Source organism: Mus caroli, unplaced genomic scaffold, assembly GCF_978045245.1.
Source record: "Mus caroli unplaced genomic scaffold, Mus_caroli_1 scaffold_4, whole genome shotgun sequence".
Lineage (NCBI taxonomy): Eukaryota > Metazoa > Chordata > Mammalia > Rodentia > Muridae > Mus > Mus caroli.
Genome location: NW_028227259.1, coordinates 40,677,290 through 40,692,611, shown reverse-complemented (window position 1 = coordinate 40,692,611; position 15,322 = coordinate 40,677,290). Strand labels below are relative to the sequence as shown.

General features: G+C 47.3%; 1 protein-coding gene across 2 annotated transcripts; it reads right to left on the bottom strand.

The window, feature by feature from the left end:
• Positions 1 to 1,482: 1,482 nt before the first annotated feature.
• Positions 1,483 to 15,297, bottom strand: Lyar (Ly1 antibody reactive). Of its 2 annotated transcripts, none has more exons than XM_021162962.2 (9): positions 15,136 to 15,297; positions 11,013 to 11,183; positions 9,822 to 9,936; positions 7,864 to 7,971; positions 7,694 to 7,777; positions 4,786 to 5,209; positions 4,413 to 4,499; positions 2,444 to 2,529; positions 1,483 to 1,785 (listed from the first exon to the last, which is right to left on the bottom strand). In XM_021162962.2, exons 2-9 carry the CDS (start codon positions 11,132 to 11,134, stop codon positions 1,651 to 1,653), a joined length of 1,161 nt encoding a protein of 386 aa, XP_021018621.1. In that variant the 5' UTR covers positions 11,135 to 11,183; positions 15,136 to 15,297; the 3' UTR covers positions 1,483 to 1,650. The 2 variants fall into 2 exon arrangements, with proteins under 2 accessions (XP_021018621.1, XP_021018623.1); XM_021162964.3 differs by lacking the exon at positions 15,136 to 15,297 and adding an exon at positions 14,982 to 15,122.
• Between the last annotated feature and the right edge of the window lie 25 nt (positions 15,298 to 15,322).

Below are 15,322 nucleotides of genomic sequence, written 5' to 3'. Positions count from 1 at the left end.
GCAGTGACCAGCAGATACCCACCATGATGTCAACTGTCGGGATGACAGCAGCAGCCTTGTGGAGTTCCACACCCTCTGGGCCCTGGGATAGCTGTTCCACCTGTAAGTCCGCTGGAGCTTAGTTTAATTTTGTCATATTCGCCAACTATCTTAAGGCATCAGAGTGAAATGGAACAGTTCATGAGATTGCACGTTGTCAAACACCGTAGTATCTGGGCATTTTTTGAAACTCCCCTAGGGTTGCACGATGGGGTCCACTTCTCCCTGGGCACTTGAAGAGAGCTGTCTCAGGATGACCTTAGCAGGCATAAGGCTTTTTGTCCCTCATTAGGTATAGTCTGGGGCAGTCTCCACTTTACTCTTTGTTTGCAGAATGTCCAAGGATTGATTCCCCCAGCTCAATAGCTGCCTCCAAAGACAACGAAAGCAGCCACCAAATGGGCTGTATGCCTAGCATGAGGTAATGACAGTACATTCCTTCCAACCCTAAAGGGATCTTTACATCTCAACTGTCCAGATGAGGGAGGTGAGGTTCAGGAGTTATTGGTAAGGGACCAAGCCAGGACATAGAGCCACTCAACTCATCCCCACAAAGTAGCATGTCCCTAAGCACAAGCCCAGCAGCTAAGTGGAAGCCTACATAGTCACCCTATCTGCCTGGCCACAGGCTGTCCTTCCAACACTTGTTTTGGTTGCCATATTGCTTCTATCCTAGGGATGAGTGAATGACACTGGCCAAGGGATAATTCTTGCTGAAGGTAAGGGATTTGTGGGTAAAATGTCAACTGTCAGTACGAGGTGGCACAGGGTGTCGGTAGACACGCAGACCAGCTTTCTTGTCACCCTTCTCTATGTCGTCCTGACAACTTGGCTGCATCTGCATCCTGTCACAGTAAGGCCTCCTCTGCAGATTGTCACTGTAGCCTCCCCACCCCCAGCCTGGAACCTTCTGGCTCAAGGGTGGAGTTTCCTGCTCATTCATTCTGCCACGCCCACTGCTGGACCGTGCCGCTTTGCTGCTTGGAGCCACACGTGTTCACCCTGCTACTGGACCCTGAGACCATTCGGCGGGAATCGGGTTCCCTTCCCCTTCCTTTATAACTGAGTGTCTGAACAAGTAAAATTGGGCTTTGAACAGGATGAACTTGTCTTGGCCTCGTTTCTTTTTCCTCCCCGTCTAGTTTCCTCTCTTTTCAGCTCGGTGCTGCCATCTCAGTTGAACTGATCACGTTGCGGGCTGCTGGCCGGCCCCCAACAGTCACCCCTGCCTAAACAAGGATTACCACAGGTAAAATTCCAGTCACCACCATTCAGGGATCTGCACTGGATCTCCAGCAGGTAGCATCTGGTCAGAGGCCTAAACAACACCCCTACCTCATTAAATGGAAATCTATTTTCATTTATCATTACAATACTGTGTATAGTTTCCCTCAGTATTTTCTTAAAGTACAAGAATTTGTTATCATAGATACAGAATTCGACAAGGATATATTTTATTTTTTCATGAAAGTTTTAACAAAAATATACTTTTTCCCTTAACTTAAAAACAGTTTCAGAAAGCAATCTTCAGGTTGTTATAATTCATTACACATTTTACAAATAGTAGAGGGAAGCAGCCAATAGGATGACAGAGTGTGAAGCCACAGAGCCTCACTTCAGAAGCTTTACTCTGTCCTTCAGCACCTTAAAGGTGGGGTTCCTGCTGATCTTCCTGTTGAAGATGGCCAGGAGCTCCTCCTCCGATGTGTGATGGTCGTTCATCACCGCATGGTACTGAGCTATAACCTTGACAAAAAGAAACACACGTCAAGGGGATGAAGTACATGGGGAAAGGCCCAGATGTGGACCAACATTACAAAATAAAAGACATTCAGATGACAGTCATACAAGTGAGCTCTGCTAATGCTCATGAAGATAAGCAGCTGCCTCAGTGTGCACACAACTGCATGCCACACAGAGCTACAGCCTCAAAGAGAAAAGGGCTGGCAAGATGGCTCAGTTGTGAAGGGACTTGCCTTGCAAGGCTGAAGACTCAAGTTCATTCCCTAGGGCTACATAGAAGAAAGAACAGACTCATACAAGCTGTTCTCTGACCTTCATGTGTCCACGTGTGTGTACAGAACACACACACACACACACGTAAATAAATGCAATAAAACTTTTCTGGAAAAAGCATCAGCAGTCATTGACATCAGCAGGAGAGCAAGGTGCATGGAAAGATCACGTCTGATCATTTCCAGTACAGCCAGTTGTAGGCAATGCAGTCTTCACTCAGGTCCAAAGTTGGAAAGCCACCCGGCTTGCTAACAGGATGGGCCTGTTCGAGTTGTACGTCCAAGGGGCCATGTGAGCAGCTCTGGAAATCTCTCTCTCTCTCTCATACATACATAAAAACCACCCCCCTCCCCAGCTGTCCCATGCCTGCTTCTGTTATGGGATGTACCTTTTTCTTTAACTTCTTGACTGATATCTCGTTGTCTGGAGCCTGTTTCAAAACAGCCTTAATGGTCCCCTTCCAGTTGAATTTACCTACAATACAAAGAATGATGCACAAGGCTGTGTGACTTGTCTTGTCTTCCAAAGGCAAAGAAAAAGTGTCTGCATAGTTTTTTGCTTCCTAGGAAATGACATGACTTTCCCATGAACAAGATCCCAAGTCCTTCCCTAGCCCGGCACCAAGGTCCTCCACAGTGATTGATTAGAGGACAGAGGGGCCTCAGATTAAGCCTCACAGTTAGGACAGTCTCCTCGGACCTCCTTCACAACTACCCGGCAACAGGAACCCCCACTACCTTAGGTCTGGGGAGAAAGCCAGGTAAGCAGAAGTAGGCTGTGAGGCAAAGGCCTGTAATCCCAACTACTTGGAGGCTACTTGTGGATTCTTGTATAAAATAGGGTCAAGGCCAGCCCAGACAACCTTAGTGATGTTTCTGTCCCAAAATAATAAAAAAGGCTATGGATGAAGCTTAGTAATAAGACTGTTTAGGGTAGGCAAGGCCCAGTTCAAGCTTTACAGGGGGAGAAAGGGTGGGGGTGGGGAGAGAAGTGGCTGGATGTAGTGGTGCACATCTTTAATCCCAGTGCTTGAGAGGCAGAGGTAGGCAGATGGCAGAGTGCAAAGTCAGCCTGGTCTACAGAGCCCAGGACAGCCAGGGATACAGAGAAACCATGTCTTGAAAACAAAAAAAAGTAAATAGGTATGTATAACTCACAAATATGATACATAAACAAGCCTCAAATCACACCAGTGAGAAAACAAGAACCTCAAATCCAACCAGAAAATGGACAAAAGGCCAAGAAAAGCAACAATTTAATCTTTGTTTTTTTTTTTTTTTTTTTTTGAGACAGGGTTTCTCTGTGTAGCTCTGGCTATCCTGGAACTCACTCTGTAGACCAGGCTCGCCTCGAACTCAGAAATCCACCTGCCTCTGCCTCCCAAGTGCTGGGATTAAAGGCGTGTGCCACCACCACCTGGCACAATTTAATCTTTAAATGCCTTTGGTCTACAAAGTTGGAGAGAGGCTTCAAGAGATCTGACTGGGCTTGGGCAGTCACTGAGCCTTCACCCACGGCTATAACTCCCATCTTGGCTTATTCCCACTGGCAGGATGAGAGGGTGGGGGTCCACAGAGTGTGAACTGTCACTTTACAAAAGACCTTCCAGCTTCACGACACAGGAGCTCTGTGTGAGAGGTGGTATTTAGAGAAGTCAAGGCCTTGGAGTCTGATGGCATATATATGGAAGGCTTAAGGGATGGGGAGGTGTCTATGGAGCTGCATGTACAGAGATACTAGAAGAGACTGACAGAGAGGGAACATCTCTACAGGACGAGGATCAGACAAGACAGATGGGGAAGGTAAGAAGGGAAGAACCTTGGAAAACCTCACTGAATTCACTGCCAATTCCAAGGGCAATAAATACATTGCTACGGTCTGGATCTGAAGTTCCCTAGAGGCTGAGACCCAGCTCAGTGACACTGACAAGTATAGAAACCTTGTCAAGGTCGGACACTAGTAGATGTGACCTTTAAGAGGCTGTGGGACCTGAGCCTCTTCTTTTCTTTCCTGGCCTTTTGAATAGCAGAGCCCTACCACAGACCCCAAATCAACAGGGCTTAGTGACCATGAGCCAAAACTAATTGATTTTATAGTTTGATCATCTCAGATATTTGTCACAGTAGTGAAACGCTAGCCAACATCTCTATGTATTTTCAATCAAGGACCTCCCCCCCACCCCCTCCTTAAGAGAGACTTGAGACTGTGGCACCAACATAAAGGCCTGGAACACTGGATTAACTTCAAAAGTCTTCGCTGGGCCTCTGATGGGTGTGACCCTGCAAGGAAGTGCCTGGCCTACCTCTGGCAAGGAGCACCCCTCCCTCCCCACTTGGAGTCAACATAGGCAGTGGTACCTTTCGATGGAGCCTCGTGGTCCTTAGCCTCTCCCTCTTCAGGCTGCCCTGGTAACTTCATCTTTTTTTTCTTGTAACCAGACTCAGCTGTTACAGAAGCAAAAGTGAGGTTAGTGGCTAGCACTCCCAAAAGCCCAGCTCAGCATCAGCACCAGTTGTCTATTCCCACCCCCCACCCCCCAGCACCTCACTCTGCAGGTTCTGATATCATGCTTGCTAATGAAGAACAAAAAAAGGCTGAGAAGTGAGGTCAGCTGAACCCCCTAGGGCTTCTGCTCTTCTTACTTGGCCCACAATGCGAGGCCTAACACATTTTCCTGTACCTGGGCTCAGTCCCACTGAGAACCCAATGCGCACACAGGCTGGCACACACCTCCTGAGTGCTTTTGCCGCTTCCGTTTTCCTGCTGCTGTCTTGGTCTGCCCCTCGGCAGCATCCTCCCCAGGGCCCCCATTTCTGTCTGCTCCCTCTTCAGAAGCCTCATGGGCTTTCTTCTTCTCCGGTGGGCCGCTGGCCTCGGCGGCCTCCTCCCCAGCAGCCTCATGTCCGGCCTCCTGGTTCTTCTTGCGCTTCTTTGGCTTCTGGCCCCTCAGGCTTTCCTGGTGGTTTTCTAGCTTCAGCTCTTTCTTCTCTTTCTTCCTGTTTTTTTGCCGTTCCTCCTTCCTTTCTCTTTTATTCTTCTTCGCCTCGGTTTGCTCTTCTGTGGTGCCATTTGTTTTTGCAGATGGAACTTTAGTGATCGGCATCTCTGCATGTGGCTTGGCCGTATGGCTGGGTGGCTGCTGCTGCTCTTGCTCCTTATGAAATAAAAACAGGAATCATCTAAGTACCTAGTCTGGCCAGGCCTACTGTCCACACTACACTGTTTATAACTCTAATATCCAACAGCTAAAACTTAGCAATACAAACACAAAATGAACACCACACACCCCTCGCCCAAGTTCATGCCCCCTTCTGGAACCTGTATTTATGGTATAAAAGGGTGGAATGAAGCCAGCCTGTGATGTGGCTCACTGTCAGCCTTTATCTGAATGAGGGGAGAGCAGTCAGGTATGGGCTAAGTCAGGGAGCTATGTGTCTGCAGTGCTGGGCTCAGGTCCAGGTCCAGGGCTAGAAGGAACTGCTTCAGCTGGAGAACAACATGTGTGACTACTGTGTGTGGCTGAGTCACTTGCCAAGACAGAGCATGTGCAACCTCCATGCACAGCTAAGGAATCAGACACAAAGAGAACAAGGCAGGGACTGAGGTCTCCCCCTAACTTAAAGGCATGTCCTCAATGTTCTCACTTCATCTGATCGGGACCCACTGGTTAAAAGCTCCACACCTCCCAATAGTGCCAAAGGCTAATGATCAGCCTTCAGCACATGGGCCTTTGGAGGCGTTCAGTGCCCCAGTAGTAGGACATGAGCACTGAGTGCCAGAGCCTTCAACTTCCCTTCTACTAAGCTTAGACCCGGTCTCCGACTGGTGTCCATGTAGCTCATGGCTGCAGGAGGAAGGCACCCAGCAGCTCCTAGAGACTTAGTTCTTTCCCTCCTCCTCCGCTCTCTGCTCCTCAACAGTACCTCACCCGACCACTCCCCAGAGAATACCCCATGCCTATCTTCTTTGCCTTCTGCCTTCTGCTCCTCTCAGACCTGGCCTTATGTAACCCCTCATCCGCTCTTGTCTGTTTCCACCACTCAGCTGCACTAGGGCAGGCACATCACCTAATGATGACTGCACCCATGGCCCCTGTTAACTCTGACATGAGGAGAAGTTGGACATCAGAAATAAAAAAACTGCACCCCTGCCACATCTGCAGTTACATCCCAAGCCAAGGCTTAACGGAGCCTGAGACCTTTTGTTCTGTAGATGGTCCCTGGGCAGAGGTACAGGGTCTGCTACTATCCACTTTTTATTTACGTCTTACTCACTGCAGCTATGTTCTGTCAGAGCACAGCAGAAGCTGACTGCTCGTTGTCCTCTGTTTTTTTAATGAGTTCATAAATTCAAAAGAACTAGAAAAAAAACCAAAACCCTGCAAGTGAACTAAGCAATTTAAAAATCTTTGAATTTTTTGTGAAAATAGAAATAACCTTTAAATTATGTAATTATATATATGTAAATTATATATAAATACATAAAATACGCATGTCAATTAAATGATACATTATTTTAAGATGTCAATGGTCCAATCTGTGTATTGTGGAGAGACAAATACAAGATATACCACAAAGGTAAGTTCCCTTCTGATTTCACTTTGCTGCTCAGACTAATTTTCCTGTTGTGTGTGTGCATGGCTACAGGTGCACTCACTCTGTGTACAGACGTGGGAGCCAAAGGCCAACATCGGGTGTCTTCTTAGTCCCTTTCCACCTTATATTTTGAGACACAGAACCCAGAGCTTTTTATTCAGGCTAACAAGTCCTTGGGATCCACCTGCCTCTGCTCCTCATTGCTGGGGCTACAGACAAGCACCGCCATGCCAAGCTTGTATGAGAACCCAAACTCAGGTTCCTCATGCTGGTATGACAAGTTCTAAAATCCTGACGACTGCAAGACTACTCAGGGCATCCCCCTCTCAAACAGCTGAACCAAGTTCCCAAACAGCATGTCAGTGGATAGCTGTAAACTAACAATGGAACCAACAAATTGGGTAAAGAAGGGAAAGTCAAGTCCTGTTCCTGTAGTCTACACCGGATCTCTAATTGCTTTTCTCAACAGAAGGTTAACGGTTCAAGTGTTCTTCCAGTAACAGAAGCAGACTCAAGACTGACCAACCACAACGCTACAACATGCAGGGAGTCTGGGGCCCCCACTCTAGGCTGAAAGACCACTCAGGTATGATGTCCTCAGCCTGTTTAAATTTCTTTCATAGCACCACCAAGCCACTCCTAAGATACTTAAGGTCTGCAATAAGTGAGGAATAAATAAAAAGTATAATGTACCCTTCATGTTTTAGATCGGGAAGCTGAGGTTCAGAGGCTAAATGATGTGACCATGACCCAACACACACAAAACACACAGGGGCCAGAAACAGGTCAGCCAGTCATGGAATCCTGGACCACGCCCCTGCACTCAGCCTGACTGCTGTGCCAATCATTTCACAAACACAGGCCCCATTGCCAAACATGTAGGGTGAATGGCTGTCTCTGCACCGCAGGTGCTCCCAGATCATCCCTGCCCATCAAGGAGAGAGCACAGAGATTCCCTAGAAATGCCATCCCCACACATGGCACCCCATTTCCTTATTCCCAGTTCTCTACCATATTGCAGTGGCAAAGTGGAGTTGACTCACACTGCTGGACGCTTCGGAGAAAATATCCCACACCTGCTCTAGAACGGAGTCGCTGTGCACTTTCAGGCTGTTTTTCATCCAGTTCTGTGGACACAAGACAAAGAGCCACTGTTCCTCTGCAGGCCACAGATGGGTCACACCATGGTTTAGGAAGTCATTTAAATCCATACCTGAAACTTCGCCTTTTTTCTGGGAACATTATCAAAAGCACTGATTTGCTGCAAAAGTTCTCGCACCTTGGGGCTGACGTTGGGTTTCTTTATTAACTCATTAATTTTCTATTTAAGATAGAAGAAAATAAACACATGACATAATTACATGAAGCCAAACTCAAGTCCTTGGCATGGCCAAAGGGCTCTCACATTTTAAACCAAGACTCTATATTTACATCTATGCATAATGGCAAACATTCTCCTATTCAGCACAGCACTGGAGTCCTGGCCAAAGTGGTTAAGCAAGAAAAAGAAGCCAAAGCCCCCCCCTAACAGAAAGAACAAAATCAGGTCACACGTGTACAGGCAGTGTTTGAGGGAATGTGGTCTTGCATGTAGAAAGTGCTACAGGACACAGCCAGTTAGAATTAACAACGCATTCAGCAGAGCTGCAGGACACACACTCACCTCTTAAAGAACAAGCTGCTTTTTTATACACCAAAAAACAAAAACAAAAACCAAACAAACAAACAACCAATTCAGACGTGAACATTAGGAGAATTCCATCTGCAGCACAACATCAAGAGCCATAGCCAAAGCGGTGAAGGAACTGGGCACCGGACAGTCAGTTACAAGAATAAAGACGGCATTCATGGACTGACAACATTTAGATGTCAACCTGAAAGCCCTGGTAAAGTCCAGCATAAGTGTGCTCTAATTCATGGAACCCTGACGGACTCCAAACAACAAAACAATTTTGAAAAATGATAGGTTTTTGTTTTGTTTTTTTTTTTTTAATTTCAAAACTTACTACAAAGCTACAATAATCTAAAGAGTGTGGTACTGCCACAAAGACCACTGGAAAAGAACAGAAAATGCAGGAATAAACCCCTGAGGATATGGTCAAGGGGTTTTTCAAAAGGATGTCAAGAAGAGTCTATGGGAGAACAGATCCCCTTTCCAACAAATGATGCCAGAAATAGTGGATTCCCCACAGGGAAATTAGATGCTTACCTTATGTTATACAAAAACCACCTTAAAATGAATCAAGGACCTACATTCTAAAATGTGAAACTATACAAACCTTTGCAAGCTGGGCATGGTGGCGCACACCTTTAATCCCAGCACTCAGGAGGCAGAGGCAGAGGCAGGTGGCTTTCTGAGTTCAAGGCCAGCCTGGTCTACAAAGTGAGCTCCAGGACAGCCAGGGCTACAGAGAAACCCTGTCTCGAAAAACAAACAAACAAACAAACAAACAAACAAACAAACAAACACCCTTGGCCCAGGAGGAGCCCTCTGACCTGGTAATGGGTTCTTGCACATGGCAGACAGTAGTAAGTAAAGGTGAGCAGGACAGCTCAGTGGGGAAGGGTCCAAGCTCAGCCATCTTGCCAGCACTACACACATCCTAAACCTTTCAGCAGCTTCCCAGGGGTACTCAGCCAGGCAGCTCCTCCCAGTCCCCCATGAGGGTCAGGACAGCAGCATGCACCTTCAGAGAGAGCCACCACCCCAAGTCCACACTCCCTCTGAGCCGTTCAGTGGGGACACTAATCTGATTCCCAGGAGAATGCAGTCTGCACAAAGGTCACACCTGCCCACCCATCTTCTCTTGCTGCAAACCAGGGCTTGCTGCTTCTGTACATATTTTCACTGGGAAATTCCTTAAATTTGTAAAAATGTTTACTTTGTTCAGCTGTGACAGGCTGACATGGCTAAGCTATAGGACCTCTACCACTGCAAGTGTTCCTGTACACACTTTGATTTTGTTTTACAGCCAAAAGGAAGTTAGCAGGAACCCTCAGATATCTTGAGAGCAAACATGAACCAGATATAAATGCAGCACAATTTTATCTTTCCTGATGTTCTGACACTTCTGCTGCACCCTAAGACGTGCTGTCTCAGGGACTCACATCTGCTGAGCCCCCAGGAGGAAGCAGGCGGGGGATGAGCAGTAGGATGGGAGAGACCCTTACCTGAATCCATGCCTGCTGTTTTGCATCACCTTTGTGTGTCTTGGCTTCATAGCCTTTGCCTCCGTACTTCTGACCTTCACTGATGCACTTCACATGGCTTTTGTAGTCATCACCCCTGCAGAGGGACCCAAGTCTGGTCACTAGGCTGACAGCATGCTAGTGGCTCTCAAAGACTTTCCACACCTGGCCAACTGCACAGACAGCCTAACTCTTAGCCTATTTGTTTTCCAGCTTATTTGCTTCTTTTTTCAGAGCAACGCACTGACAAAACATCAAAGCTCCACCCTCCCTTCTCCTGAGTGCTCACTGCCCCACACTGGGTAACAGTGGACGTATACACCAGCTAGGAAGCACAATGGCCACATTAGCTCTAAAAACATGGGTTGTTTTTAATGGTGCTGGGAATGAATCTAGGGCCTCATGCTCACCAGGCAAGAGCTCTGCCACCGAACCTTATTCCCTTCTGCTACAGGCCCCTCAAAAGCGTGTGTGTTCTAAGTGCCACAGAGTACACACAGAAGTGAGAGAACAATTTGGGGAGTCAGCTCTCTTCCACCTTGGGTCCTGGGGATGGAACTTAGGTGGTCAAGTTAGTAGGGCACGGGCTTTAAAACCCACTGTGCCACCTTGCTAGCCCCAAATTCTCTGTCCCTTTAGTCTTCTCTTTAACAAGTCCTTAAAACTAAAGGGCACTCCGAGAAGAATCACACCAAGTTTTGTCAACAAACCATAAGGTTTCCTGAAGGAGAGGTAACTAACCAAGTGATAGACATGGAATCGTTTGAATGGGTTAAATAAGTTATCAGCTAGTCTGGGAGTGAGCCAAAGCTTATGGCCTAGGCATTTAATAACAAATAACTAGTCTCTGAGTCACAAATCTGGGAGCCAGAGCTGGGAAAAGAAAGCGGATTTAATTTTTTTTTTTTTTTTTTTTTTTTTGGTTTTTCGAGACAGGGTTTCTCTGTATAGCCTGGAACTCACTTTGTAGACCAGGCTGGCCTCGAACTCAGAAATCCGCCTGCCTCTGCCTTCCAAGTGCTGGGATTAAAGGCGTGCACCACCATCGACTGGGTGGATTTAAATTATTTTAAACCTACTCAGTGTCTGCCTTCATTTTGCTCCAGTATTTCCCCCAAGCTTTGTGGGGTCTGGATTTCTATACCCGGACCTTCAGGAATTATCAGAACTTACCAGAAATCTTTCCCACAGTCAATGCAGGAAAGACATTCACAGTTTCTGCAGTTAGACACGTGCTTTTCCACTTGTATTTTCTTCACGGATTCACCACATGCATTGCATGTAAAAAATACCATTTTTGGTTAAATGATTAGATATTTTCTGATATAGGTTTGAACTCTTGCCCTAAAAAAGAAGATAAAGATGATTATAATAAGCCTAAACTCCTCCCGATAAGTGAATTTCACAACAAAAGGGCAAGCTCAAAGTTTACCAGTGATCTCCAAGAAGTAACATACTTCTATCAATGGCAGAAAAACCAGCCAAGTTCTCAGCGTGAAATAGGAATATGCACTGGTGCTAACCAACTAAGCCCTCACAACAAGCTTACTTGGGAATGATGTCATGGCCTTATAGAAACGATTCCTACATGCACAATGGGTCACAGGTGTTAAAAGGAAGAAAGACAGCTTGGTCTCAGTGGACAAGGTCCAACAAACATGTTTCATTAGGGCTTATGCATGTCAGGGAGGAAGAAAAGGAACCCATCACAGGAGCTCTCATACCCAGGTGTGCCAGCCTCACCAAGTGCACCCAGCATGGAGGGCATCTGCACAGGCACTCACCCCCCCCCCCCCGCCCCCTGCATGCATGCTACTACACTCTAACAGATTCCTAAAGTGTTATGAATATCATGGTAACTTTCCATGCTTACATAGCCTTTTAGTCACCAGACTCTAATAAGAGAGCAGTCCTGTTATGGGCTTCATTCAGCCCAAATGCTCAGAGCCACTTAGCCCAGAACTCTTTTCCTCAGTATGAAATGAAGGTTGAGGATTAAGAAACACATAGGACTTGCTTCTCTACTTCATGTAAGAACTCAGCACCATTTACAGTGATTTCAAGCATAAATCATCGTCGCCCCTCTGACACATGCCAGTGAGGTCACGACAAACCAAAGCAAGAGCAGGATGGTTTTCTTCCATTGAGTCCTGAATGGAAATGTCCATCCTTGTGTACAAAGGCCTCCTGACCTTTAGGGCACAACTACTTCACCTTAGATACAAACCACAGGTCCTTGACACCAATGTCCTGTGCCCTCCTCCTCAGCTTGTGAACAGAGCTGATTAGCAAGGGCAGGCATGTGGGCAGCTACAGCCTGGCACCAAAGGCAGACTGGGGTTGATAGGACCACTCTAGGCTATCCAAGTACTGTTGTCTAGCCTGTTTTTTAAAGACACGTGTCACACTTCTGGATCTGGAACCATGCTTAATGTTTACCACAGCCTGGCTTCTAAAACACTTACTATCATTTTGCACAAGGTGGATGGAGGTAAATAAATGCCAGGCAGCAAGGGCAGCAGTTCCACCGCACAAGCAAGAACAAGAGCCTATTGCCACTTAGTCTGGACATCCTTATACATTTATGTAAGAACAAGAAAAAAGTCAGCTAATTGGATATCAAGAAACGGACTGCCATCATAGCACAGGGAACAGTTGCTGTGATTAGCTAAAGGATCCACTGAAAAATCAGGAAATCGCTTCTGCAAGGAGGACCTGCTGACTTAAGAGATAGCGTAGAGCTTTCAACCTTTGCAGCTGAGGACTGCTGTTTCTGGTCAAGCTTGAGAGGAGAGGGAAGGCTTGAGTAAACCTTGGGAATCCACAGGTCTGTCGTTGGGAAAGACCAGAATTAAAGCCCAAGAAACAAGATACAGCAATCGACAAAGCGATACAGCAAAAGACATGCACGCAGCATCTATGAAAAACAGGTCCCCATGGCACAGTGTGAACACCAACTAAGGAGAAGGCTGGAATCAGGTCATATGTTCACCACTCTGGAGTCATGCTCAACTGGTTTTCTACCTATTTATTGGACATGAAATGGGAATCAGTGTGTCCGCCTGCAGGGCTAATGAGATAAGATTTGTAAGGAGATTATTCAGATGGGGGAGGGAGGGAGGGAGCCCAGGGTTACCTTGGCTGTACAGCATCTCCAGCTGTACAACACCGTTCATTTATGAGAAGTATGCAATACATACTACAAAGGACAGCAAGGCTCAGAACCAGAAAGCCAGCACAACTGGCCATGCAGTGAGGTCCAAGTCTCAGTCCAGGCTAACGAGCATCAGAAGTGTAAAGGCCACAGACTATGAAACAGAATCCTGTGCTAAGCGAAGACAGCAATGCCCTGTTAGGTTCCCATTGCTGCGAGAAACACTAAAACCAAGAGCAACTTGGGGAGGCCAGAGGTCAAATTCAGGAGTTGCCCACCTTCCCTTTTCTAAAGACTTATTTTATTACGTTTATAAGTGTTGAGCCTCTAAGTATGTGCCCAGTACTCCTAGAGGTCCGAAGGCAGCGTCGGATCTCGTGATGACTATTCCTGGTTGTCAACTTGACTACATCTGGAATGAACTACAATATAGAAATGGAGGGCACACCTATGATCCAGAAGAAACAGGCTTCTGACCTGGATTTTGACATGGACATCTAGAGGCACAGTGGCCCAGGCAAGGTAGCACACCTTTAAACCCAGGAAGACTGAGGCAAGCAGATCTCTGAGTTCAAGGCCAGTCTGGGACAGACAGAGCCAGTTCCAAATCCAGGCACGATGGTACACACCTTTAATCTGGGGCACAAGGTCTGCTGTAGGCCCACATAAGGACATTGGAAGAAGGGAGACTCACTCTTCTTCTGCTTGCACCTACTTGCCAGCACATCTCTTGAAACCTAATTCTTCAGAATTCCAGCTTATACAGAAGACCAGCTAAAACACCCAGCCTTGTGGGACGGAGAAACTTCTAGATTCTTGGGCTTCCCATTCATAGCTGCCATTGTTAGGTTAGTTGGATTATAGACTATAAAAGTCATTACATTGAATTCCCTTAATATATAAATATCCCATAAGTTCTGTGACTCTAGAGAACCCCGACTAATATAGATCTCTTAGATTTTGGGTGTTGAGAACTGAACTCAGGTCCCCCGGAAGAGCAGCAAATACTCTTAATCCCTGAGCCATACCTCCAGCCCCCTACCTTGTCTCTCTCTCACTGGGAGTTTACTAGGCGAGCTGGCTAGGGAGCCACAGGGTTCCGTCACCACACCTTGCTTTTTAACCTGGGTTCTGGGCATGGAAATTCAGGTCTTCATGCTTGTGTGTCAAGCACTTTACAGACTGGACTATCACTTGTTTAACTCATGCACACACAGAGACAACATCTGCCCTAAAACCAGGACATCTTAAAGGCCAGGCTGACAACTGCTCCCTTTAAACTTCAATTTCTCCCCATCTCTGAAATAGGGAGTTGGCCCACTATAACTAGGCACAAGCTCCTTCCAGAATTCCTAGAAATCACAGGTACACTGAAAGAGAAAAAAACAGCACATATCTCCACTTTGGGACCCCAGGGGTAAGACCATGAGTGGGCCACATGTTTCCACTGAAGCTCAAAGAATCCAAGCCATGGCCCTGCTTCGGTGGAGGCAGTTCAGGTCTCACCACAGCCTCATCTGAATAACGTGAAGGTGTTAGGCACTATGGTAGACAGTAGACTCTAGACACAATTTGAGCAGGCTCCATATCCCTAGGCTTCGATGGCCAGAAGCTAGGCTTGAGGGCACATAGACCCCTATCATCTCTCTTACCTCTATCTCCTAGGAGGTAGGTGCTGCAGGAAAAATCCTGACACATGCTGAGCAACCACTATACGCCAAGCCTTTTACCCCTGTAAACTTCACATACACCCTAAATTAGATTCTCTGGTATCCCTTTTGGACAGACGTGGAGCTGGGCACCTCTAGGTTAAGTAGCTTGTATCTAGATCGATATTTGGGGATTCGCGGACACTTAGGTCTTTGGTCCTCTGAGCTCCAGGAGCCATAAGGTCTTTCCTCCGGACCTAGTTCTCGAGCCTCAGAGAAAAGCCCTCTCCCCATCAGCCAGCAGGTCTAAAAGCCCTGTGCGCTGAGGACTAACCGTACCATCTGGCCGGCCCCGAGTGCCGGACTAAAAACCGGGAAGCAATGTCTCCAGGAGCTCAAAACTCTTGGTTTTGCCCGCGAGCGAGTCCTCAAGGCAGGCAGCCATGCCACCATCGCCCTTCCTCCAGGTCCCGGGGCTCCAAGCAGTTCTCACCTGTCAGCCGACCCCGCCAACGGTCTCAACCGGCCGCCGGGAGCACGTGGAGCGGCAGCCACCCAGCGCAGCACCGCCACCGGCTCGCCCAGCCACCCCGCGCAGAACTCAATCCGGGCCGGCGCGCGCCAACGCGCGTGCGCGCAGAGGCCACGCCCCTCCCAGACGGAAGTGACGGCGGCGGAAG

Excerpts from the sequence above, each read along its gene's own strand:
- Lyar (XM_021162962.2), bottom strand. The coding sequence starts at position 11,134 with ATGGTATTTTTTACATGCAATGCATGTGGTGAATCCGTGAAGAAAATA. Across the intron at positions 9,937-11,012 it reads GACTGTGGGAAAGATTTCTG|GGGTGATGACTACAAAAGCC; the intron begins GTAAGTTCTGAT and ends GTCCCTCTGCAG. Across the intron at positions 7,972-9,821 it reads AACAGCAGGCATGGATTCAG|AAAATTAATGAGTTAATAAA; the intron begins GTAAGGGTCTCT and ends TATCTTAAATAG.